The sequence below is a fragment of the Dendrobates tinctorius genome, unplaced genomic scaffold (assembly GCF_039654945.1).
Source record: "Dendrobates tinctorius isolate UK_male_01 unplaced genomic scaffold, ASM3965494v1 ptg000151l, whole genome shotgun sequence".
Taxonomy (NCBI): domain Eukaryota; kingdom Metazoa; phylum Chordata; class Amphibia; order Anura; family Dendrobatidae; genus Dendrobates; species Dendrobates tinctorius.
The window spans coordinates 19,269,311-19,296,792 of NW_027361818.1; the positions used below are offsets into that span (position 1 = coordinate 19,269,311).

At 43.6% G+C, this 27,482-nt stretch overlaps 1 protein-coding gene across 4 annotated transcripts in view; it reads right to left on the reverse strand.

Moving 5' to 3' along the window:
- LOC141050266 (sulfotransferase 2B1-like) overlaps positions 1–27,482 on the reverse strand; it is a 136,192-nt gene that overhangs the window by 47,714 nt on the left and 60,996 nt on the right. For all 4 annotated transcript variants that reach the window (XM_073547150.1, XM_073547152.1, XM_073547151.1 and 1 more), the window contains one exon: positions 18,108–18,319. In XM_073547150.1, coding sequence (XP_073403251.1) covers positions 18,108–18,319 — 212 coding nt within the window. The remainder of the gene's footprint in view (positions 1–18,107; positions 18,320–27,482) is intronic.

Genomic DNA, 27,482 nt, shown 5'->3' on the forward strand with positions numbered 1-27,482 from the left:
ATGATGGGTATATGGGCATGGGCCTATAGGATCGTGGATATGTATGATGGGTATATGGGCACGGGACTATGGGATGGAGGATAATTATAATTTGTTATAACTAACCACAGTTAGTTACTATGCCCGGGCAGCGCCGGGCTCTTCAGCTAGTCAAAAATAAAATCCAGAAAATCACAATGTATAAATTATATAAATTTATTTGCATTTTGCAGTGAGAATTAAGTATTTGATCCCTCTGACAAACAAGACCTAATAATTGGTTCAAAACCCTTCTTGGAATTTTGCTCCACTCCTCTTTGCAGATCATCTCTAAATCATCAAGATTTTGAGGCTGCCGCTTGGCAACTCGGAGCTTCAACTCCCTCCTTAAGTTTTCTATGGGATTAAGGTCTGGAAACTGACTAGGCCACACCATGATCTTATTGTTCTTCGTATTGAACCACTCCTTTGTTGCCTTGGCTGTATGTTTAAGGTCATTGTCTTGCTGGAAGACCCAGGCATGACCGATTTTCAAATTCCTGGTGGAGGGTAAAATGTTGTCACTCAGGATTTTCTGGTACATTGCTCCATCCATTCTCTCATTGATGCGGTTAAAAGTAGTCCTGTGCCCTTAGCAGAAAATAATGTTTCCACCTCCATGCTTGACAGTGGGGATGGTGTTCTTTGCGTCATAGGCAGCATTTATCTTCCTTCAAACACGGCGAGTTGAATTAATGCCAAATACCTCAATTTCTGTCTCATCTGACCACAACATCTTCTCCTAATCACTCACAGAATTATCCAGGTGTTCATTGCAAACTTCAGATGGACCTGTACATGTGCTTTCGTGAGCAGGCGTAATGTGTTACCTTACCAATGGTTTTCTTGGTGACTGTGGTCCCAGCTGCCTTAAGATCATTAACAAGTTCACCCCGTGTAGTTTTAGACTGATCCCTCGCCTTCCTCATAATCAAGGATACCCCACGATGTGAGATTTTGCATGGTGCCCAAGACTGATGTCGATTGACAGTCATTTTGTATTTCTTCCATTTTCTTAATATTGCACCAATAGTTGTCTCCTTCTCAGCCAGTCTTACTTATGGTTTTGTAGCTCATTCCAGCTTTTTTGCAGATCTATGATGTGGTCCCTGATATCCTATAAAGCTCTTTGGTCTTGCCCATATTGTAAAAGTTAGAGTCTGACTGGTTAATTGAGTCTGTGGACAGGAGTCTTTTATAAAGGTGACTATGTAAGACAGCTGTTATGATTGAGTCAACGTAGGAGGCAAAAACAGAAATGCTAGCTAAGTCCAGAAAACCAGAGAAGTTGGCAGCTATCGGATTGCAGACCCCAGAACCTATCAACACAACTAGCAGTAGCCGTGGGGTGTTCCTACGATGGCCCAGACCCCTCGATCACAGCCGGAGAAATAGCTAGGCCTAAAGAAAGAAAGGGGAAAACTAAACTGCCCCAGAGCAGACCCCAAAGCAAAAGTCAGCCCCCAACATATAATGACGGTGAAGCAAGATGAAAACACTAACACAGGCAGAAAGATAGACTGAGCAAAGACGGGCCCAATCTAGCTAGATAGAAAAAGACAGTAAGGCTGCTGTCTGCAATCCGTGAAAAACCCTATGAAAATAAGAGCCAACAGACTGACAGTGAAAAAGGCCCTGAAGACGCTAGGCCTCAAAAAGCTATGTCAGTACTCAGGAATATTCTGAAGACAGAGCTACAGGCAAAAGGAGATTCAGCTCACCCCAGCAGGGAATGGCAGAATCCAGAAAAGCAAGGAAAACAAAAACAAAACACTAATGCAAACAGGCAAAGCAGAAAAACTTAGCTTAGAGGAGCAGGAATCAGACTGGTGTCCTAGAAGTCCACAGAGAAATCACCCGCAGGGCAGAAGGGCGTCGGCAGCCTTATATCCAGTCCGTGACTCCACTCAGCCTGTCATCCTCATCAGGTTCAGGTGCCTGATAATCAGGCTCATTACCTTCCTTCACCAGAATAGGGAGTTCACCAGACCTCAGTGACGAAGGGGAAAATGAACTCACAACAGTACCTCCCCCTTGAGGAGGGGTCACCGAACCCTCAACCACGCCACCAGGGCGATCAGGGTGAGCCCAATGAAAGGCACGCACCAACTTTTTGCATGAATATCAGAGGCAGAGACCCAGGAATTATCCTCCTGACCATAACCCTTCCACTTAACCAAATACTGGAGTCTCCGTCTAGCCAGACGGGAATCCAGTATTTTCTCTACCTCATATTCCATGTTACCTTCAACCAATACAGGGTCCGGAGGTGCCACCCCAGGAACAACTGGTTCAACAAACCTCTTCAACAAGGACTTATGGAACACATTATGGATTTTAAATGTGACAGGAAGAGCCAAACGGAAAGAGACCGGATTAATAATCTCCAAAATCTTGTAAGGTCCAATAAATTTAGGCTTAAACTTAGGAGAAGCCACCTTCATAGCAATATTTTTTGATGATAACCACACCATATCACCAATCTTAAACTGGGGACCAATGGTCCTATATCAATTGGAAAACCGCTGGGCCTTTTCCTGGGAGAGAGATAACTTATCCACCACTTGGTCCCAGATCTGGTGCATTCTCTCCACCACAGTGTCAACACCTGGGCAGGCAGAAGGCTCCACCTGCCCTGAAGAAAATCGAGGATGAAACCCAAAGTTACAAAAAAAAGGTGACATCAAAGTGGCAGAACTAGCTCTATTATTTAATGCAAATTCGGCCAAGGGCAAAAGTGAAACCCAATCATCCTGATCAGCGGAAATAAAACATCTCAAATACGACTCCAAGGTCTGGTTTGTTCTCTCTGTCTGCCCATTGGTCTGAGGGTGAAAAGCAGAGGAGAAGGACAGCTGAATTCCCAGCTTGGAACAGAAAGTCCTCCAAAATCTAGACACAAACTGAACTCCTCTGTCAGATACAATGTTCTCAGGAATCCCGTGCAAGCGAACCACCTGTTGCAAAAACAGGGGCACCAACTCAGAGGAAGATGGCAACTTAGGGAGTGGTACAAGATGAACCATCTTAGAGAACCTATCACAAATCACCCAAATAACAGTCATTCTTTGAGAGACCGGCATATCAGAGATGAAATCCATTGAAATATGGGTCCATGGCCTCCGGGGGACCGGCAAAGGCATCAACAACCCACTAGAACGAGAACAAGATTTAGACCGGGAGCAAGTCCCACAGGACTGCACAAAATTCCTGACATCATGAGACAAGGTGGGCCACCAAAAAGAGCGACTCACCAGATCTCTAGTACCAAAAATACCTGGATGACCAGCCAATGCAGAGCAATGAACTTCAGACATCACTCTCTTCTTCCACTGGTCAGGAACATACAACTTTCCACTGGGACAATGCTCAGGTTTGTCCTCCTGGAACTCTTGCAGAGCAAGTCTCAAATCGGGCGAGATGGCAGAAAGAACTACCCCTTCGCCTAAGATGGTAGCAGGCTTGGACACCACAGGAGAGTCAGCAAAGAAACTCCTAGAAAGGGCATCTGCCTTGACATTCTTATTTCCAGGAAGAAAAGAGACCACAAAATCAAAACGTGTAAAAAACAAGGCCCACCTAGCTTGTCTAGGGTTCAAGCGTTTAGCCGACTCTAGATAAATCAAATTCTTGTGGTCAGTGAGGACCACAACTTGATGTTTAGCTCCCTCCAACCAATGTCTCCACTCCTCAAATGCCCATTTCATGGCCAACAGTTCCCGATTCCCCACATCATAGTTACGTTCAGATGGAGAGAACTTTCGGGAAAAGAAAGCACAGGGATTCATTTTAGCTGTTACAGGATCCTTTTGGGACAAAACAGCTCCTGCACCAATCTCAGAAGCATCCACCTCTACCTGGAACGGGAGTGAGACATCAGGTTGCCGCAAAACCGGGGCGGAGGTACATCTTTGCTTCAGCTCCTGAAAGGAAGCAACAGCCTCCAGAGACCAATTCAACACATCAGCACCCTTCTTAGTCAGATCAGTCAATGGCTTGGCAATACTAGAAAATTTTGCTATAAATTTCCGATAAAAATTAGCAAAACCCAAAAACTTCTGGAGGGCCTTCAAAGAAGTGGGCTGAACCCAATCATAAATGGCCTGTACCTTGGCCGGGTCCATTTCAATAGTTGACGGAGACAAAATAAATCCAAAAAATGAAATCCTCTGTACTCCAAAAAGGCATTTTGATCCTTTGACATACAGGGAATTCTCCCTCAAGATCCGGAACACAGTCCGAATATGTTCCACATGAGAATCCCAATCCTTGGAGAAGATCAAAATATCATCCAGATAGATAATCAAAAATTTATCGACAAAGTCTCGGAAAATATCGTTCATGAAGCACTGGAAGACAGAAGGGGCATTAGTGAGCCCAAAAGGCATCACCAGGTACTCAAAATGTCCCTCTGGAGTATTAAACGCTGTCTTCCATTCATCCCCCTGCTTAATGCGGATAAGATTATACGCCCCCTGAGGTCAAGCTTGGTAAACCAGCAAGCACCTCTAACTCTAGAGAATAGATCCGAAATCAGGGGTAACGGATACTGATATTTTATTGAGGGCACGATAATCAATACAAGACCTTAAAGAACCATCCTTTTTGGCCACAAAAAAAAACCGGCACCTAAGGGTGAAGAGGATGGTCTAATATGACCCTTCTCCAACGCCTCCTTAATATAGGACCGCATAGCCTCGTGCTCGGGTACAGATAAATTGAAGAGCCGACCCTTGGGAAATTTACACCCCGGGCTTAGTTCAATTGCACAGTCATAACTCCTATGAGGAGACAAGGACGCAGACTCATTCTCACTAAATACATCATAAAAGTCCGCCAAATAGTCAGGAACATCATGCGACTGAGGAGAGGTGGAAAAAACCGGAGTCTTACTAAAGGTACACCGACAACCCCAACTCACCACAGACACAGATTTCCAATCCAAAACTGGATTATGAATTTGCAACCAGGGAAACCCCAGAACAACGGCATCATGCAGACCATGCAACACCAAAAATCTGCAATTTCTTGATGGTCTGGGGCGACCCGCATGACCACCTGGGTCCAAAACTGAGGTTTATTTTTAGCCAAAGGAGTAGCTTCAATCCCCCTCAAAGGGTTAGGCGTCCGCAGAGGTGTCATCGGAAATCCACAACTTCTAGCAAAATCCAAGTCCATTAGGTTTAGCGCTGCTCCCGAATCCACAAAAGCCTTGGCGGAAAATGTGGACAGGGAGCAGATCAGAGTAATTGCCAGAAGAAACTTAGGTTGAACACCACCAACAGAAAACGTGTGTGCAAAGCGTTTCTCTCGTTTAGGACAAACAGAAATAATATGTGAGGCATCTCCACAGAAAAAACACAGCTTATTACGCCTTCTGAACTCCTGATGTTGCGCCTTAGGCAAAACTCTATCACATTGCATAGGTTCAGACGTCTGTTCAACCGGTGGCAACACCTCTCGTGCAATCCTGCGTTCACGTAAACGCCGATCAACCTGAATGGCTAATGACATAGAATCGTCCAGACGAGAGGGAACAGGAAATCCCACCATAGTATTTTTTACGGCTTCTGACAAACCCTTCCGAAAGAGAGCAGCCAAGGCATTATCATTCCAGGTAGTAAGGACCGCCCACTTTCGGAACTTTTGACAGTACAACTCTGCAGAATCTCGACCCTGGTTCAATGCCAACAGGGTCTTTTCAGCCTGATCAATAGCATTAGGTTCATCATACAACAACCCCAAAGCTTGAAAGAATGCGTTCACATTAGTCAGAATAGGATCATCTGTTTTCAAAGAAAACGCCCAATCCTGGGGATCGCCACGCAGCAAAGAGATGACAATTTTAACCTGCTGCGCGGAGCTCCCTGACGAGTTAGGCTTCAAGGCAAAAAATAATTTACAATTACTTTTGAAACTCAAAAATTTAGATCGATCCCCAAAAAATACATCAGGTGTAGGGATCTTTGGTTCAATAGCATGCGAACGAGCAAGGTAGGCGGAAATTCCCCGCACTTCCGCAGCGAGCTGCTCCACACGATCAGACAATTGCTTTATCTCCATTGAGAGAAAAAAAAAATTCCCCCTACGGCCTCAGAGATACAGAGGAAAGAATATATGCACACCTTTTTTTTTTTTTTTAAACACAATTCTTTCCTGCTATTGAGTACCCTAGGATCTGCGGTATGGAGGGTGATTCTGTTATGATTGAGTCACCGTAGGAGGCAAAACAGAAATGCTAGCTAAGTCCAGAAAACCAGAGAAGTTGGCAGCTATCGGATTGCAGACCCCAGAACCTATCAACACAACTAGCAGTGGCCGTGGGGGGTTCCTACGATGCCCTAGACCCCTCGATCACAGTCGGAGAAATAGCTAGGCTTAAAGAAAGAAAGGGGAAAACTAAACTGCCCCAGAGCAGACCCCAAAGCAAAAGGCAGCCCCCAACATATAATGACGGTGAAGCAAGATGAAAACACTAACACAGGCAGAAAGATAGACTGAGCAAAGACGGGGCCCAATCTAGCTAGATAGAAAAAGACAGGAAGGCTGCTGTCTGCAATCCGTGAAAAACCCTATGAAAATAAGAGCCAACAGACTGACAGTGAAAAAGGCCCTGAAGATGCTAGGCTTCAAAAAGCTATGTCAGTACTCAGGAATATTCTGAAGACAGAGCTACAGGCAAAAGGAGATTCAGCTCACCCCAGCAGGGAATGGCAGAATCCAGAAAAGCAAGGAAAACAAAAACAAAACACTAATGCAAACAGGCAAAGCAGAAAAACTTAGCTTAGAGGAGCAGGAATCAGACTGGTGTCCTAGAAGTCCACAGAGAAATCACCCGCAGGGCAGAAGGGCGTCGGCAGCCTTATATCCAGTCCGTGACTCCACTCAGCCAGTCATCCTCATCAGGTTCAGGTGCCTGATAATCAGGCTCATTACCTTCCTTCACCAGAATAGGGAGTTCACCAGACCTCAGTGACGAAGGGGAAAATGAACTCACAACAGACAGCTATCTTTAATGCAGGTAGCGAGTTGATTTGGAGCTTCTAACTGGTCTGTAGGAGCCAGATCTCTTAATGGTTGGTAGGGGATCAAATACTTATTTCCCCCTGGAAAATACAAATAAATTTATACAATTTATACAATTTTATTTTCTGGATTTTATTTTTGATATTCTATCTCTCAATGGTAATATTGACCTACCCTTAAAATTATAGACTGTTCATGTCTTTGTCAGTGGGCAAACTTACAAAATCAGTAAGGGATCAAATACTTATTTCCCCCACTGTACAAAGATTGAGGAAGAACTTTTTATTTGTAAAATTAAAGAATGTTTTTTTTCTGTTCAGGAAATTTTGTTCTTGGAATCTACTTTGTCTGCCGAGGTGTTAAAGGTGGACGCTAGGAAGGTGCAGGAAGTAACTGATTGGATTCAAACTCATGACCTTGATGCTTTATAACGTTTTCTTGGATTTGACAACTAATATAGGGAATTTGTCAAGAAATATTCTAAAATTGCTAAACCTCTTACAGGTGTCACGCGTAATGGGGTGAATCTCAAAGTTTAATCGCCGGATGCTGTCAGGGCTTTTAAAAAATTAAAAGAATTCATTATGGAGGTAGATGCTTCAGAGGTTGGGTGGGGGCCATTTTTTCACAGGGGTCCAAAATTCTGAAGAAACTGTGTCCATCTGTCCATGTGCTTTTTTTCTCTGCTGAAAGAAATTATGATGTTGGGAATTGTGAGTTACTTGCTGTTAAACTGGCCTTTTAGGAATAGAGGATTTTTTAAATGGGCGGTTGAAGTTCATCTTGTTACTGTGCTTACATATCACAAAATGCTAGCTTACATTGAGACAGTTACCATATTTTTCGCTTTATAAGACGCTCCGGATTATAAGACGCACCACAATTTTTGAGGAGAAAAATAAGAAAAAAATATTTTTTAATAAAATGGTGGTGCCTCTTATAATCCTTGCATCTTATTGCTTACCGGGGTTGGTGGCTGCGGTGTAGAGGGGTCCCAGGCTCGCTGCTGGAGGAGGCAGGCGTGGAGTGATGCTGCAGGCCGCATTCAGGGATGAGGGGGGGCTCCGATGTGTGCTGTTGCTGCTGCAGAGTCTTGTGCTGGTGTCAGGTTTCTCCACTTGTCCGGCGGTTGGAGGCCGGTGCTGCAGGTGCTCCGGTGCGGCGTTGTGTGTCCATCGATGCCCGGGGCTCTGCCGACATTGTTTGACAGACCAGAGCCCCAGCATTTCCTTGGTTCCCTGTATATGTGCGCTGAAGTGCCGGTAAAAAAAAATGGCCGCCGGCGCGTGCGCAGATGGGATCTCGGGACCAGTTCTCGAGAGATGAGATCTGAAATCTCATCTCTCGAGAGCTGGGTCCCGAGATCCCATCTGCGCACGCGCGGTGGCCATTTTTTTGCAGGCACCACCGCGCGCACACAGGGAACCCAGGGAAAATGGCCGCCGGCGCGTGCGCAGATGGGATCTCGGGACCCACCTCTCGAGAGATGAGATTTCAAATCTCATCTCTCGAGAACTGGGTACCGAGATCCCATCTGCGCATGCGCCGGCGGCCATCTTTTTACCGGCACACAGGGAACTGAGGAAATGCCGGGGCTCTGGCCTGTCGCACAATGTTGGCAGAGCCCCGGGCATCGACGGGCACACAACGCGGCACCGGACACACCCGCAGCAGCGGCCAGCAACCGCCGGACGCCCCCGATCACAGCCTAGGTAAGGCATGTCCGCTTTGTAAGACGCACCCCTGTTTTCCCCCCAAATTTTGGGGAAAAAAAGTGCGTCTTACAAAGCGGAAAATACGGTAAATGACTAACCCCCAGACAGGCCAGGTAGCAGTTGTTTTTCTCTAGGTTTAATTTATCTTTCACATTAAGGACGGGGTGCAAAAATGTGAAAACTGATCATTTATCTAGCAGTCTCGATTCAATTTCTCCTCTAGAACCTACGTCTTCCATTCTTCCTAAGGGTATTGTAGTTTTCATGGTAACCTCTGAGTTGGAAGAGGAGATCCTTTAAAAGTCCAGGCGTTGCCTCATTATGCTGCTCGAGTGTCCAAATTAGTGATGAGCGAACGTGCTTGCCACTACTCGGTACTCGCCCGAGTATCACTGTACTCGTTGTACTCGACGAGCACCATGCATTTCCGGGATTACTCAGCGGGAACTCGGGTCTCCACCCAACATTTTTGGTGGACTTTACAGACCCAATCACATGGCAGGGATTGTCTGCCAGGCTATGAAACACCGCAGCCATCTTTGTTGTGGTCGTGCAGTGATTGGCTGGCCAAACAGCATCATCAGGGGCATAAGAGACGGGACGCCGCCCTGCTCGGCGCATTCAGCTCCTGATTGAGAGAATGTAGGGTGAGCGGCTGCCTTGATAGGGTCAGAATTGGGGATTTATTAGGTAGTGTGGGGTCTACCATCCTAAATACTCACATCCAGCTAAACCAACAGTCCTTCTAAGGACTAATTCCAGAATATATAGGTTCCAGTGTTAGTCAGGCAGGGTAGTGTACGTCCCTCTATACACATCAGTGCAAGGCCTGCAGGCACTGTATGTGTGTATATAGATCATTGCATACATCAAGAGGGTCCATTCCCTTCCTCTGTTCTGGTGCTGCTGCTACCTGTGGGATATATTAGCCATATATAGCTAGCCCCAGGTGTAATTGAAATACAGGCCACACATTTTTTGGTGTGGTATCTCCATGCCAGCTCACATCTTTGCATGCTAAAAGTTTGGCCAGTTTACGACTTTTTTCTCTTTTTTGCCTGTCTGTCACTTTTGGCTAAATACAGCAGTATTTAGCCCCCCCCCAAAAAAAAAAAAACAGGGCACACATTTGTCATAGTGGTATCTCCGTGGCAGATCATATCTGTGCGTGCTCAAAGTTATGCCAGTTTACGGCGCTTTTATTTTTCCTGGGTGACACTGTACTTATATACAGCACTATGTTGCATTATTTTAAAAACAAGCCACATTTTACAGTGGGGTCTTTCTCTGAAAAGCCTCATACATCCGTGTGCCAAAAATTGAGGCATTTTAGGCCTAAATTCCCTTTTTTGGGCAGTCTGTCCCTCTCGTTATGTACACACAGTGCCTGGGCTGAGAAACATTTCCCCATGGGGGGTACATTTTTTTAAAAATATACTATGGGCATCATAGACACCCTTGCAAAAAGTTTGGACGGCTTGTAGCACCACAGAACACATTAACCCTGGTAATTTAGAGGTGGAGAATGAGGAGACATAGTGATAAATCATACTGAAATCAAACAAATAAAAAATGTGAATCCACCTATGAAAGAAAATAACAAAAGGTAGGGGCGAACACAGATATGAAGAAAGAATGTGTCCAACGAGATCTGTTTGTCCCTAGCAACAGCTCAGAGACAGGGATATAAATAAAAATCTAATCTAATAGGATTTCAAGATTTTTCAATTGGAGAGGTATACACTAGGTCCTAAGAGGATGGTCCAGAGATAGTAAAACTGGAAAATATAAGAATAAATGGGAAGAATATACGTACCTCTCATTTTTATGACAGTTCCCCCTGGGGGAGTAACATTTGTTTTGGTTTCAAATTAGTAACGGGCATCATAAAAACACCCTTGCCAAAAATTGAGTGACTTTTGCATCACGGAATACGTTCACCCTGGTGTTCAACTGGTTGTGGATGATGAGGATGAGGATAACATAGTAACATAGTTATTAAGGTTGAAGGGAGACTTTAAGTCCATCTAGTTCAACCCATATCCTATCCTAACTTGTCCTAACATGTTGATCCAGCGGAAGGCAAAAAAAACTCATGTGGCAACAGTAAGCTTCACATTGGGGAAAAAAATTCCTTCCCGACTCCACATACGGCAATCAGACTAGCTCCCTGGATCAACGCAATATTAAGGAAACTAGTGTATATACCCTGTAAATTATACTTTTCAAGAAAGGCATCCAGTCCCTTCTTAAATTTTAGTAGGGAATCACTCATTACAACATCATATGGCAGAGAGTTCCATAGTCTCACTGCTCTTACAGTAAAGAATCCGCGTCTGTGAGTATGCTTAAACCTTCTTTCCTCCAGACGTAGAGGATGCCCCCTTGTCCCCGTCACAGGTCTAAGAGTAAAAAGATCATTAGAAAGGTCTTTGTACTGTCCCCACATATATTTATACATTGTAATAAGATCACCCCTAAGCCTTCGATTCTCCAAACTAAATAACCCCAAGTGTAATAACCTGTCTTGGTATTGCAGACCCCCTAGTTCCCTAATAACCTTTGTCGCTCTTCTCTGCACCCGCTCCAATTAAGCTATGTCTTTCTTATACACCGGAGACCAGAACTGTACACAGTATTCTAAGTATGGTCGCACTAGTGACTTATATAGAGGTAAAATTATGTTCTCCTCATGAGCATCTATGCCTCTTTTAATGCATCCCATTATTTTATTTGCCTTTGCAGCAGCTGCCTGACAATGGCCACTAAATGTGAGTTTGTTGTCCACCCATACACCCAGGTCTTTTTCAGTGACTGTTTTGCCCAGTGTTTTACAATTAAGCACATAATTATACATCTTGTTCGTTCTACCCAAGTGCATGACCTTACATTTATCCCCATTAAAGCTCATTTGCCATTTATCAGCCCAAGCTTCTAGTTTACATAAATCCTCCTGTAATATAAAATTGTCCTCCTCTGTATTGATTACCCTGCAGAGTTTAGTGTCATCTGCAAATATTGAAAATCTACTCTCTATGCCCCCTACAAGGTCATTAATAAATATGTTAAAAAGAAGCGGGCCCAAAACTGACCCCTGTGGTACCCCACTGCTGTCCGTGACCCAGTCCGAGTGTGCTCCATTAATAACCACCCTTTGTTTCCTATCCCTGAGCCAGGTCTTAGCCCACCTACACATATTTTCCCCTATCCCAATTGTTCTAATTTTATGTATCAACCTTTTGTGTAGCACCGTATCAAAAGCTTTTGACAAGTCCATGTACACCACGTCTACTGCATTCCCTTGGTCCAGTCCGGAACTTACCTCTTCATAAAAGCTTATCAGATTAGTCTGACAGGAACGGTCCCTTGTAAACCCATGTTAATATTGGGTCATAAGGTTATTCTTCTCCAGATACTCCAGTATAGTATCTCTTAGAAAACCCTCCAGGATTTTACCAACAGTTGAGGTTAAACTTACTGGCCTATAATTTCCAAGTTCAGTTTTTGTCCCCTTTTTGAATATTGGCACCACATTTGCTATACGCCAGTCCTGTGGTACAGACCCTGTTATTATGGAATCTTTAAAGATTAAAAATAATGGTCTATCTATGACTGTGCTTAATTCCTGCAGTACTCGGGGGTGTATCCCATCCGGACCCGGGGATTTGTCAATTTTAGTGATTTTTAGACGCCGCCGTACTTCCTGCTGGGTTAAGCAGGTGACATTTAATGGAGAATTTTTATCCCTGATCATGTTATCCGTCATGGGATTTTCTTGTGTAAATACTGTTGAAAAAAAGTCAATTTAGCATATTGGCTTTTTCCTCATCGACCATTTCACCCAGACTATTTTTAAGGGGACCAACACTATCATTTTTTAGTTTCTTACTATTTATGTAGTGAGAGAATATTTTAGGATTGTTTTTACTTTCTCTGGCAATGAGTCTCTCTGTCTCAATCTTTGCTGTTTTGATTTAATTTTCTATATTTAGTTAATGCCTCATCACTACCTACTTGCTTTATTTCTCTAAATGCTTTATTTTTATCTCTTATTGCTCCCCTTACAGCTCTATTTAGCCATAGTGGTGTCCTCCTATTTCTCGCATGTTTATTCCCATACGGTATATATTGTGCACAGCTCCTATTCAGGAGGCTAATAAACGTCTCCCATTTTCTTTGTGTATTTTTATGTCTCAGGATATCGTCCCAGTTAATTGCACCAAGATCATCTCTCATCCGTTGGAAATTTGCCTTCCTGAAGTTTAGTGTCCTTGTAACCCCTCTACTACACATCTTATTAAAGGATACATGAAAACTTATTAATTTGTGATCACTATTACCCAAGTGACCCCCAACCCTTACATTTGATATGCGGTCTGGCCTGTTGGTTAATATTAGGTCTAGCAGTGCCCCCCCTCTTGTTGGGTCCTGAACCAGTTGTGAAAGGTGATTGTCTCTCATAGTTGTTAGACACCTATCACCTTTGCTGGAACTGCAGGTTTCGGTTCCCCAATGTATTTCAGGGTAGTTGAAGTCCCCCATAATAATGACTTCTCCTTGAGTCGCTGCTTCATCTATTTGCTTTATGAGGATATTCTCTGTTGCTTCCATTATTTTTGGAGACTTATAACAAACCCCTATCAGTAATTTATTATTTTTCCCCCCTCCCCTTATCTCTACCCACAGGGACTCTACATTTTCATTAGATTCATATATATTATCACGAAGGATGGGTTTTAAGGATGATTTTACATATAAACACACGCCTCCCCCTCGCTTATTTGTACGGTCATTTCTGAACAGACTATAGCCCTGTAAATTAACTGCCCAGTCGTGGCTCTCATCCAGCCATGTCTCAGATATCCCCACCATGTCATAATTATGTTCCAACAACATTAACTCCAATTCCTCCATCTTGTTGGCGAGGCTTCTGGCATTAGTATACATGCACTTTATGTATCTCTCTGTACCTCTATTCTTTCTTAAATTATTAACTGTTCTAACCCCACCCCCCATGTCACCCCCACCAACAATGTCATTATTTGTGCCCAGGTCTCTAGCTGCACTGTCTTCCCCTCCTATAAAAGGAATACCCTCCCCCATCCCTAGTTTAAACACTCCTCCAACCTTCTAGCCATTTTCTCCCCCAGCACAGCTGCACCCTCCCCATTGAGGTGCAGCCCGTCCCAAGCGTAGAACCTGTTGCCAAGTGAGAAGTCGGCCCAGTTCTCCAGGAACCCAAACCCCTCCTTCCTACACCAATTCCTGAGCCACTTATTAACCTCCCTAATCTCCTGTCGCCTCTCTGGCGTGGCACGTTGTAAAGGAAGTATTTCCGAAAATACCACCTTGGAGGTCCTTGCTTTAAGCTTACAGCCTAATTCCCTGAAATCATCTTTAAGGACCCTCCACCTACCTCTAACTTTGTCATTTGTGCCAATGTGCACCATGACCGCTGGATCCTCTCCAGCCCCTCCCAGTAATCTGTCAACCCGATCAGCGATGTGTCGGACTAGAGCGCCAGGTAGGCAGCACACCGTTCGACGATCCCTGTCTTTGTGACAGATTGCCCTATCTGTGCCCCTAATAATTGAGTCTCCCACTACCAGAACCTGTCTGGCCTGCCCTGCTCTCCTATTTCCCCCCTTACTGGAGCAGACACTCCTCCGGCTTTCAGAGGACATGCCTTGCTGCAGCAGTGCTACTTCTGCACTAACACTCCCCTCATCTGCCAACTTAGCAAACTTATTGGGGTGTCCTAATCAGGACTAGCATCCCTGGTGCTCTTCTCTCTACCCTGCCTTCTAACTGTCACCTAGCTAGCTGCTTCATTGTCCTGCAGCTCCAACCTAGCATCCCTCCCCTCATCTATCCCATTGAGCGTCTGCTCTGTGAGCAGAAGACTCCTTTCCATATTGTCTATGGATCTCAGTGTTGCCAGCTGCACATTTAGATCCAGTATCTGGGCTTCCAAATGCACAATGTGCTCACATCTCGCACAGCAGTATGCACCCTCCACCGGCTGTTCAAGGATTTCATACATGCGGCAAAATTGTGCACTGGATGGCATTGGCAATAGTGGAGCACATCCTAATGGGGATTGCACCAGACAATAAGATAAGCAAAAATAAATAAAAAGTATTAATAAAATATAACAGCAATTCAGTAACACCTCCCTTGGAAACTCCCTGAATCCAAAGTCACTGAATCACAAGTCACACACTTACCACAGTTCGCACTTACGCTCAGGTCACACTCAGCTCGTTCTCACTCGCTCAGGCAGAAGATTTAAAAGAGTTTTTTTTCCCCCTTTTACCAGCACACCACCCTGCTGCTCAATGCACTTCCAAAAGGAGTTGAGCCCCAACCAGCTGCCCCTTATAAACCCTTAATTATGAACTCCCACCCTTAATTAACCCCTTGTGAATATAGTTACACCTCAAGATTTAAATGCAATATAGTTAACCCTTAAAAACACAGATAGTAAAATAAGAGATTAACCCTGTAAGGAGAAAAAATAGGTTAAACAAGCCTCCCAATAATTGAACAGGTCGAAAGCACTCAGCAACCCACAATTCAGCAACTCACACAGGTATTTGTTAAGGGTCTTCCAAATACCTCTTCACTGAATCACAAGTCACACACTTACCACAGTTCGCACTTACGCTCAGGTCACACTCAGCTCGTTCACACTCGCTCAGGCAGAAGATTTAAAAGAGTTTTTTTTCCCTTTTTCCAGCACACCACCCTGCTGCTCAATGCACTTCCAAAAAGGGAGGAGGATAACACCAAACAGACCAAATCATTAAGAAGATACCCATGTGTGGTTGTGAAGAGGTGCATGAGAATACACCTCCACAAAAAAGACAATGTATTTGAGGTTATGTTTTCCTCTTTTCATTCGGTGGTGTACAGGAGTCTTTCCAAATCCAGCCCTTGTTCATTTTTATAAAAGTCAGCCTGTCAGCATTGTCAGTTGACAGGCGGATGCGCTTATCTGTTATAATTCCACCAGTGGCACTAAAAACCCGCTCTGACAGAACACTAGCAGCAGGGCTTGCCACGACCTCCAAGGTGTAGAGAGCCAGTTCATGCCACGTGTCCAACTTGGATACCCAATAATTAAAAGGCACAGAGGAATCCCGGAGGACGTTTGTACAATCTGCAAGGTACTCCCGCAGCATCTTCCCAAACATTGAACATCTTGTAAATAATACAAATAACCTCGGCACACAAAAAGAAAGAATTCAAATGATCCAAGAACAAAGTTTATTGTATATCATAATTCCATATAATGATAGACCAAAAAGAAGATTATGACAAATGATCCACAGAAATTTTTTTTTCTGTCGATCATTTGTCATATCTTCTTTTCGCTCTATCATTATATGGAATTATGATATACAATAAACTTTGTTCTTGGATCATTTGAATTCTTTCTTTTTGTGTGCCAAGGTTATTTGTATTATTTTCAATATTGGATTTTTAGCTCTGAGCACCAGATAATAAACAGTGAGCACCCCGATTATCTCCAATATAGTGAACATCTTGTGCCAGCACCCCTTGCCTCTGTGCTGGCATGATGGGATGGTCTGAGAAAAGGGTCCCAGAAATTTGCCATTGTTCCCCTGCCTGAGCTGGATTGTACTTCTGTCTCTGTTGCTTGGACTCCTTGGTTGTACAACAAACTCTGACGTCTGCTGCCAGCATTCTCTTTTTTCAATAATTCCGCTACAAGGGCCCACTGGTACAGCAACATTTTTGTACAACTCTCTGCCTCTGGAAGAAGAGATTGAAAGTTCTCCTTGTACCGTGGGTCTAGAAGTGTCAACAACCAGTAATGAATGTCATAGAAAATTGTTATAATGCGCGGGTCACGGGAAACAAAGCGCAACATAAAGTCAGCCCAATGCGTCCCAGACTGCTAACAGGCAACACTTTTGTGTCGTCACATAGAGGACGGCTGACCATGCTGTCCTCCTCCTCCTTGTCCTCAGGCCTACAACACTTACAATGAATCTCAGTAAGATCATAGTGCAAACATCATTGTAAATACCTTCTTGTAAATACACCCCTCTATTTTTAAGCACCCTCACCTCATTTTGGATTGTAAATTGTCACGAGCAGGATTTTTTGGGGTTAAATTATTGTTATTGTTGTTACTTAGTGTAGATTGTAAACTGTCATGAGCAGGGTAGTTCTATTTGGGTTAAATTATTGGATTATTGTTATTGTTGTTATTTAGGACTGTTGTGTTTTAAACTGTTAAACTGCAAATATGTTTTTGCTCTATAATAATTTTCAATATTAAAATTAGAATACAGATAAGCAGGATGAAGACATTAGTTATGGTGTCAGTTATGCTCTCCCTCTAGATGGATTCCTCAAAGTTTTTGAGAATGGTACACAGGTCAGACATCCATGTCCACACCTCAGATATTATGTGTGAAGACAGAACTGAATGACAACCTTGTTGATGCTGGTAGGTTAGTCATCAACTGCCCTCTTCTGCTCAAAAATCCTTTCCAACATCTACAGTGTAGAGTTCCAAGGCCTGGGGGCATCACACACCAGTTGGTGAGCCAGAAGCTGCAAGTGTTGCTGAATCACGTCAAGGGCAGATGAAGCTGTAGCTGGCTTTGTAAAATGGGTACGCAGAGCGTTGTACTTTTCCTAGCAGATCTCGTGTCGCTTTTCAGAAAACATTGACCAATGAGGTTAAGTGCATGAGCCAGGCATGGCACGTGTGTGAGCTCGCCTCACCACAGAGCAGCCACCAGGTCCCAGCCATTGTCACAAACAACCATGCCTAATTGTGGGTTCAGCGGTGTCAGCCAGAGATCTGCCTGCTCTTTCAAAACTGTCCACAACTCTTCATCATTGTGCGGTTTGTCACCTAAGCATATTATCTTCAGCGCAGCCTGTTGCTGCTTTGATGAGGCAGTGCTGCAGTGCTTCAAGCTGCAGTGCTACTGAGGGATAGGTGCAGGGTGAGTGAGGGCTGAGGTATCCTGGTCGGCGATGGTTTGAAAGAAGCCGTATGAGGACGTCAGGCTAGTTCAGGGACACAGCCTCTGGAGAGTGCAGGAGGTGTCCCTTTCCTCGGTTCCTATTGCAGGGCCCACCATTGTAATTGTGTCCCCGGTGTCCCCTTTTTTGTCTTTGTTGGTTTTGTGATCGACCAATCGTTGGGTCACGTCACGCAGGGCCAGTCGCCCCGTGACAGTTGTTATGCACTTTTCATTTTGACTCAATGATTGTATTGGTAGATATAATATTAACAATACGAACGTGATCACACTACAGCATTGCAGAATGTTTTTGATGACTTTTTATGTAATAATTTACCTTTGCCTTGGAACCATTAAATGATTTCATAAACAAGTGTCTGGGTAAGTGGCTGGTAATTAGGCGAGGGTGTTCCTCACTTTGTTGTAGCTTTTTGGCATAATCCGACTCTTCAATCCAAGGTACTCTTTCCCAGTTCGGTACAGTATTGCTCCAGGTTGGGTCTCCATTCTTTTGAATGAGGCTTAAAATCTCAATCATCCATGTGGTACCTAATAATGTTATAAGAGCAAAAAGAAAAAAATATAAATTTTAACATTTGAGAAATTCTAGGTCTAAGATGATCTCTAAGCATTTGTACAAGACATTTAAATGGATGGGGCCATATCTGAATACCTCTTATATGACACATGCAAATATATATATTGCAAATTGTCTCTTCAGAGAGGAAGAGGACTAGAACTCTAGTGCCACCTATTGGAAGTAGCAATCCTAAAAGTCAATGTCGACCCTTTAATGAGCCTTGTTACATGACTTAGGATAAAAGCCAAACCAGAATCTCAATTTGCAGCTGCAAATATATATATTGACACAATAAATTACAATAAAACAAAATACAACTACAAATAAGATACGTGGAAGAAGCCAATTTGAACTCAGAAAAGCATCTTCTTACTTGTAAACCATCTGTTAGTGACAATTTTTGTAGTCAGGATGTACAAGGATTATTGACATCAAAAGATTTGTTATGACTTATTGATATGGGACGGACCCCCACTCCATGTTAAAACCACCATAACTACAGTAAACCTAGGCACTAGAATAAATACACAACACATTATTTTTGGTTGTCAAAATGGCCACAGCTTTATTTAAATCACAGGATTAACACAATCACAGTAGGAGTCAGGTGAAGTGCTAGTACATTGGGATTCACAAGTACTGTGATATCCCAGCTGTCTGACATACAGAACCAGGCCAGACAGCCATAAAGGGGCGGCACACACTGGCTTGCCATTCAAGCAGAGCCAGTAAACTTTCAGGGCACCAATGACCCTATTATCCTCACTCCTGTGCTTAACCACTGTGGCCGCCCCTGATTGACGTTACCATTACAACGTCCTTGAGGCTGGCCACCAAAGCTGAGCCTGTTCACCACCATGAGGTTTTACATCCTCTATTAGTTAAAATGAGTCCACCTTAACTTGCCTGCAACTTCCACCTGACTCCTAAACCGCAAAGCTGTGACGGGTTATAAATTCACATTTGACACCTTTTTTTTTTTAATAAATCACTTTAGTAAACTTATAAACTAGAAGTCCCTGCAAAAGCATTAAGGGGACTAGCTTGGAAAACCTCCGACTCACAAAGAGTCATCCTACAGCACTCAGGAGAGGAAAAACCCCCTGTGGTGGAAACCTCTAGGGAACCATGGCTGAAGGATGGCCCTTCCCTTGGGCTTAGAAGGTTAATGCTGTTAACTCTTTATAGCCATGATAAAATTGAGCCAGGAACAAGATATACATGGTAATTTCAAAAATACAATAAAGCATTCATCATACAAGCAATAATCAAAACGTTTTAGGACAATGATTGTAAACAGGGCGGGTGGGCGGGAAATGCTTCCTCCTGTTCATCCTGTCCAAGAAAGAGGGAAGAGACACAGATTTCCTGCTCTATATAAGCCCCACCCTCCTCACAGTAACCCACCAGGCACAGACATACTGGGCTTCTTACTCTGAAAGCAACATCACTCTAGCTTAAAAATCTACACTATACCAAAAAGCTGCAGGAGTAAAGGTCCACCCATCCCCAAGTCATGTCCTCCTCCACCTATGGCTCCAGTGGTTTCTTGACTTATGGATATGGGACGGACCCCCACTCCATGTTAAAACCACCATAACTACAGTAAACCTAGGCACTAGAATAAATACACAACACATTATTTTTGGTTGTCAAAACGGCCACAGCTTTATTTAAATCACAGGATTAACACAATCACAGTAGGAGTCAGGTGAAGTGCTAGTACATTGGGATTCACAAGTACTGTGATATCCCCAGCTGTCTGACATACAGAACCAGGTCAGACAGCCATAAAGGGGCGGCACACACTGGCTTGCCATTCAAGCAGAGCCAGTAAACTTTCAGGGCACCAATGACCCTATTATCCTCACTCCTGTGCTTAACCACTGTGCCCGCCCCTGATTGACGTTACCATTACAACGTCCTTGAGGCTGGCCACCAAAGCCAAGCCTGTTCACCACCATGAGGTTTTACATCCTCTATTAGTTAAAATGAGTCCACCTTAACTTGCCTGCAACTTCCACCTGACTCCTAAACCGCCACCAGAGAGGCCATTTGACACCTTAAATGGACTCGCCCCCACCAACCATGCCTAACAAAGCCATCAACCATTTCTACATGCTATGGAAAGTCTGTGCACACAAGTAATAAAATTAAAATTCCAGAGCTCCGACAGATTAATTTTATCAATGCCATGCTACCAAGTTATGATCGATAATACGGTAACTACAGCAAAATAGCAGTTGTTAAACATCCTGCAATGAGGATCCCATAATGGGGAATGTGGAAAGTAAACCATAATTAAGGTCATAGCCACAATCTGAATACCTGCATAATGACATCTGTCATGCCTCAAAAAACTATTATACCGCATGTATTGTAGCCAGCTCTAATAATTCACCAAATCACAGATTTTAGTTCTAGAAACCACCATTATTTACAGTAGCTGTGCAGTAAAATGTCTTAAACCCACTTACTATCACTACCCGAAAAGTGATGAACATATCAATAGAAAGATATTATAAATAGGGAGTAATTAAAACTATACACAATATAACATCAACATTATAACCGACCATAAAATAACATTCAGAATATCTGGAAGCAGCAATTTAAATAAACCTAAAGCAGAAATAAAGTCTACAAAGGCATTATTAATAACCCGGCCACGCCATTGTTAATTGTTTTTTATGCACTTGATAACATTTACTGTTGACCTCTCCATCTGGGTCAAAGGCATTGGGAATAGGCATATTGCCCTTTTTGTTAATGCACTTAATTACTTTACCCTTAGCGGCTCCCACTGGCTCAAGGGCACCGGGAGTAGGCATACTGCCCTTTGTGTTAATGTACTTCATGATACCCTTAGCCGCTCACACCAGCTCAAGGGCATCGGGAATAGGCATATCGCCCTTCATGTTAATGCACTTGATTACTTTACCCTTAGTCACTCCCACTGACTCAAGGGCACACAGATTAGGTACATTGCGCTTCAGTTTTGTGCACTAGATAACTGCATTGTCCAGACGACAACCTTGTTCTCTTCACCCCTCCAGCCGCCGTCCCTGGCACAGAGGAGCCAATTTCTTCTGTAGGCATGCAAAATATGATTGTCCTGACCCCAGGGACATTACCCTAACAGGGTCCTATAAAATATAAATGCTTCTGGAGACCAGGGGGCCATACCTTGATGGTCACCCCTCCATACCAGGGGGCCATACCCGAGATGGTTACCCCCTCCACACCAGGGGGCCATACACGAGATGGTTACCCTCCACACCAGGGGCCATACACGAGATGATTACCCCTCAAAACCAGGGTGCCATACCTGAATTGGTTATCCTTCCAAACCCAGGGGGGGGGTCCGCGGCCAGTTTATTAACAAATAACTAACATTTACAATAAGTATTAAATACACAATCATATACGACATGAGGGGAGGGTTCTTGGAGCCCCAAAAATACTGGCTAAATATTTTGGCAAACACACAAGAACTTAAAAAATCCACGTTACCCACAGCCGTAAACCACCAGCTCGAGGGCACCAAACATCCCATTCCGGGAAGTCCAACCACCGAAAGCTCCCGGGTAACACCCCGTCCAGAGTTACCTGTCCAGAGCCGTAACCAAAAGCCAGATCCAGAATTTTAACTTCCAATTCCTTTTTGCTGATTCAGCATCAACTCCAAGAACCCCACCCAGAGGTCCATACTTAATATGGTTACCCCTACTGACCAATTTATAAATAGCTTCCAGGACCCACTAAAAGGAAAACAAATGTTTGTTTGTTTGTTTTTGTTTTTTTTTTTTAAATTCATGTTCTTATTAAAATAAACATAAAATAAACTTTAAAGCATAAATCACATTAATACGCTGGGGGGAGTCCTTGAAGCTCCCAAATCTGGTGATTACCAAACATAAAATGTACCAACAATTACACCCAGCTGTTACCCCCACTAGATCGGGAGCACATAGCCACAAGGGTTCCAACGTTCACTTGAATTTCCTCCACCTTTCACCAGGTCCAGAACCATATTAACTTCCAAAAAGAGGAATCCATATCCCAATGAATCCCCCAGACCAATTTCTAACCAACTTCAAGGACCCCCCTAACCACCAGGCTCCAGGTAATCCACTCAGGCCTGTGCCATCTGCCATCTTAAGTAATATAAAATAAGCACTTGGTGAGTATACACTGATCCCCTTTTTTTTTTTTTTTTTTTTTTTAAGTTATTATTCACACCTTTATTAAAGCAAACATACCATAAAACATCAAAACATAAATAATATTAACACGCTGGTAGGAGTCCTTGAAGCTCCCAAAATCCAGTGATTACCAAACATAAAGTGAACATAAAATGTACCAACAATTACTCCCAGCCGTTACCCCACCAGCTCGGGAGCACCATAACCACAATTTCCTGGGGATCCGACAAACCCTTGCCGAAACTCCCCTCCACCTTTCACCAGATCCAGAACCATATTGAATTCCAAAAGGAGGAAACCATATCCCAATGGATCCCCCAGACCATATTTAACCAACTTCAAGGACCCCTCCAACCGCACAAAATGTGGGATAAGTGAGGGTGAAAACCACGCAGGTTTACAACCAAGGTATACAACAGGTTAATAATGGAAAATATCCCATCGTAAGGTCCAGAAATAGACAGAGATGGGCAATGCTGTGTTATATGAGAAGCCGCCTGCTCCTCTACAGCAGTTACAGACTCTAATCACCAGCTGCACATAAATGGTAAGAAATATGTAGGTCTAATATAAGCTGCCTGCAGCCATAGGTGTGTGAGCAGAAAACTGCAAGTTCTGTATCCCAGCCAGTCACTCTACTACATACACTTACAATAGACGAGAGACAGGCTGAAAACTGGGCCCATGATGTGTCCTCCAGAGCAATGTGCAGCATCACACTAGGAGTGCCCACTCACCGCCCCGCCATGTGCTGAGTTATTAGTGCCCACTCACCGCCCCGCCATGTGCTGAGTTATTAGTGCCCAATCACCGCCCCGCCATGTGCTGAGTTATTAGTGCCCAATCACCGCCCCGCCATGTGCTGAGTTATTAGTGCCCACTCACCGCCCCGCCATGTGCTGAGTTATTAGTGCCCACTCACTGCCCGCCATGTGCTGAGTTATTAGTGCACACTCAAATGTGCCGAGTCACTCACCGATTATTTATTTTACACATGATAAAACATAATCCATTCAGGCCTGTGCTATCCACCATCTTAGGTAATATACAATAAGCTCTTGGTGGGTATACTCTGATCATGCAACATACGAGGGGGAGGATGAACGGAAGCAATAGCTACAGAAATCAAGCACTAAGCTGGAAGTCATGTCCAGATTATATGTACAGCCAGGAAAATGACCTGGAGACACAGGATGTCTGTACCCAGCATGATCCGTATATAGCAGAGTGAGGAGTGATATCATGTATACAGGCCTGTGGTGCAGGTGAAGTATACAGCACAGGAATAGAGCCTTTACACATACACCACATATATAGTGAGTAACCTGGTTACACAGGATCTGTACACCCAGCCTCACAGTGTGTAACAGAGATGAGGTCACATACAGATCATCAGACTCCATAACTGGGAAGGGGGGATAATCCGCACACAGCAGGGTCAGTATACAGTGCACTGACATGAAGTGCAGCCTCCCATCATACATATATCATCCCCCGACTGCTCCTCTCACCAGTGTCTCTAATACATGGGACTGCCCAGCTCCACCATCGTAATGGCAGACACTGTGTCCCTGCTCTGTCCTATCATACATAAACCCAGAACTCATGGAGACTCTGTATAATACAGCAGTAATGTGGTATATCAGAAATGTCTGCAGGGAGGACACACAAAAGCTGCCTCTGCAATAAGTGAGGGAACATGGCCGCTACATGAATTGCTGAGGTAATCTTGATCCCAGATATGATGTAGTCGCTGATACTACCCTAGTACACACTACACCATGTCTGAGGTGAATGCAGAGGAGTATATCAAACATGTCTGCAGGGAGGTCACACGGAAGCTCACAGTCTGTGAGGAAAATGCAGCATGCACATGAGGGACATGGCAGCTGCATGAATTGCTGAGGTAATCTTGATCCCAGATATGATGTAGTCGCTGATACTACCCTAGTACACACTACACCATGTCTGAGGTGAATGCAGAGGAGTATATCAAACATGTCTGCAGGGAGGTCACACGGAAGCTCACAGTCTGTGAGGAAAATGCAGCAGGCACATGAGGGAACATGGCAGCTACATGAATTTCTGAGGTAATCTTGATCCCAGATATGATGTAGGAGCTGATACCACCCTAGTACACACTACACAATGTCTGAGGTGAACGCAGAGTAGTATATCAAACATGTCTGCAGGGAGGTCACACGGAAGTTGTCTCACAGTCTGTGAGGAAAATGCAGCGTGCACATGAGGGACATGGCAGCTGCATGAATTGCTGAGGTAATATTGGTCCCATACATAATGTAGGAGCTGATACTACACTAGTACATGGTGTCTGAGGTGAATGTGCTCCTATCATCTGTAATGTGAGGTGATAACCCCAGTATTATACTCTCTGACACTGCAGACATGCTTCCTCCTGTTCATCCTGTGCAAGAAAGATGGAGACACAGATCTCCTGCTCTATATAACCCCCCCTCCTCACAGTGACCCCCCAGGCACAGACATACTGGGCTTCTTACTCTGAAAGCAACATCCCTCGTGCTTAACAATCTACACCACTACACCAAAAAAGCTGCAGGAGTGAAGGTCCACCCATCCCCGAGTCATGTCCTCCTCCGCCTATGGCTCCAGTGGTTTCTGGAACAGAATGATTGGAGCTGAGACAAACTCAAAACCTTATACAACGATCCTGACTTTTATGGTTCGCTCACACTAGCGTCTGAAAAATAAATCCCATTCTCATCCTGAGAAGTTGAACTAGTGAAATCCATACGGTTCACCTTTTGTCATGTGAGTGCAATGTGAGTGTGCGATTATTTTCTTTTCTCGGATTCATATACAATCCGTTAGCAATGCATTTTTATAGTCATCTTTTATGTACTATAATATACTATGTAAACTTAATAGCTAGTTGACAAAAATAAAGCAGTCAAATATAAAAATATAGATACAAAGATGATAGAAAGATCTAAAATATATAGATAGTAAACAGAATAGATACGGAGGATTGCAATTGTATTCACCCCTTGGTATTTTTTGTGTTTTGCTACCTCACAACCGTTTTTTAAGGGTTTTTATCAGGTCATGTAAAGAGCATGCCTACAACTCTGAATATTTGGTTTTCTTTTAATTGTGAAACAAACAACAAATAGGACAAAATAAATGAAAACTTCAGTGTGAATAACTATTTACCCCCCTAAAGTCAGTACTTTGTACAGCCTCCTTTTGTGGCCATTACAGCTGCAAGTCCTTATGGATAAGTCTCCATGAACCTTCCACATCTTGCCACTGAGATTTTTGTCCAATCAAGGAAAAACTGTTCCAGCTCCTTCAGGTTAGATGATTTCCTTTGATGAACAGCAATCTTCAAGTCTGACCAGAGATTCTCAATTGGACTAAGGTCTGGGCTTTGAATGGGGCACTCCAAAACATTTACACATTTCCAATTAAACCACTCTAGTGTTGCTTTAGCAGTAAACTTTGAGTCATTGTCTTGTTGCAAGGTGAACCTCCGTCCCATTCTAAAATCACTGACAGACTGAAACAGGTTTTGCTCAAGAATATCCCTATATTTAGCACCAATCATTTTCTTCTTGATGCAGACCATGTTCCCTGTCCCTGCTGCTGAAAAACATCCCCACAGCATGATGCTGACACCACCATGTTTCATTGTGGAGATGGTGTTCTTGGAGTGATGAGTTGCGTTGGTTTGGCTTCAGACATAGCATTTACCTTGGTGGCCAAAAAGTTCAATTTTGGTCTCATCTGACCACATTTCACTAACTTAGACTATTTATTGCTAAAGCATAAAACAAAAATCAGATTATAAAAATATTTAAACAATTGTAATGTAACAAAATAGGTAAAAAGCCAATGGGATGAATAGTTTTGCAAGCTGCTGCAGACAGTTAATCCTGCAGATATACAGTATAATGTCACAGCCCTCCTACATATCTGAAAAATTGCACCATTTAGTGCTTTTCATGTAAAGTTTATTCTACAGCTTTTTATGCTTGCTTATCCTAATAAATAAATAACTTAAAATGTGACTTGGGGGCCTCCATATTCTACCAGCACTCAGCTGCCCCAGAAGTGGAACACCAAATTAGGTGCGCGCTGGCGGTTCATTTTCGCTCTCCCTGACTGCCGTGATGCGTTGGCAATTGGGGTAGTTGAGGTTGATGTCAGCAATGAATTGTCCAAAAACACAGCTGACTTAAACACATGGTGTTAGTAATTGAAACGTGTCTATCTAACTCCAATGCTAACCCAGTCCCAAAAAGTTAAAATCACTCACACAAATTGTTTATTTTAAAAAACTCTCCATAACTTTTTCCATGATTCACCAATTTATTTTAAAACAAAGAAACAGACCCTTGCAGGTCCATCGAAACCCATGAAATCAGATATAGTCCACAAATCGAAACCTGAAAAACATAAAAAGAGAGAAATAAAAGCAAGGCACTGTCCTTCATCGACCAATTAATAAAAAAATCCCCATGCAGGTGTGGCATAGTCCAGCATGTCTCACTTTGTTCTCCTAGAATGTGACGATCATAAGGGGGCATTCTCTGCATCTGGAGGAGAGAAGGTTTTTCCACTAACGTAGAAGAGGATTCTTTACAGTTAGGGCAGTGAGAATCTGGAATTCCCTGCCTGAGGAGGTGGTGATGATGAATTCAGTCGAGGGGTTCAAGAGAGGCCTGGATGTCTTCGTGGAGCGTAACGATATTGTATCTTACAGTTATTAGGTTCTTTAGAAGGACGTAGATCTGGGCATTTATTCTGACGGAATATAGGCTGAACTAGATGGACAAATGGCTTTTTTCAGACTTGCTAACTATGTTACTATGAAGCCTTTCGCAAAGTATTTGATGAACCCGGCGAGCCACCTCATCAGCTTCCGCTCTTCTTCGCTTACACCAGT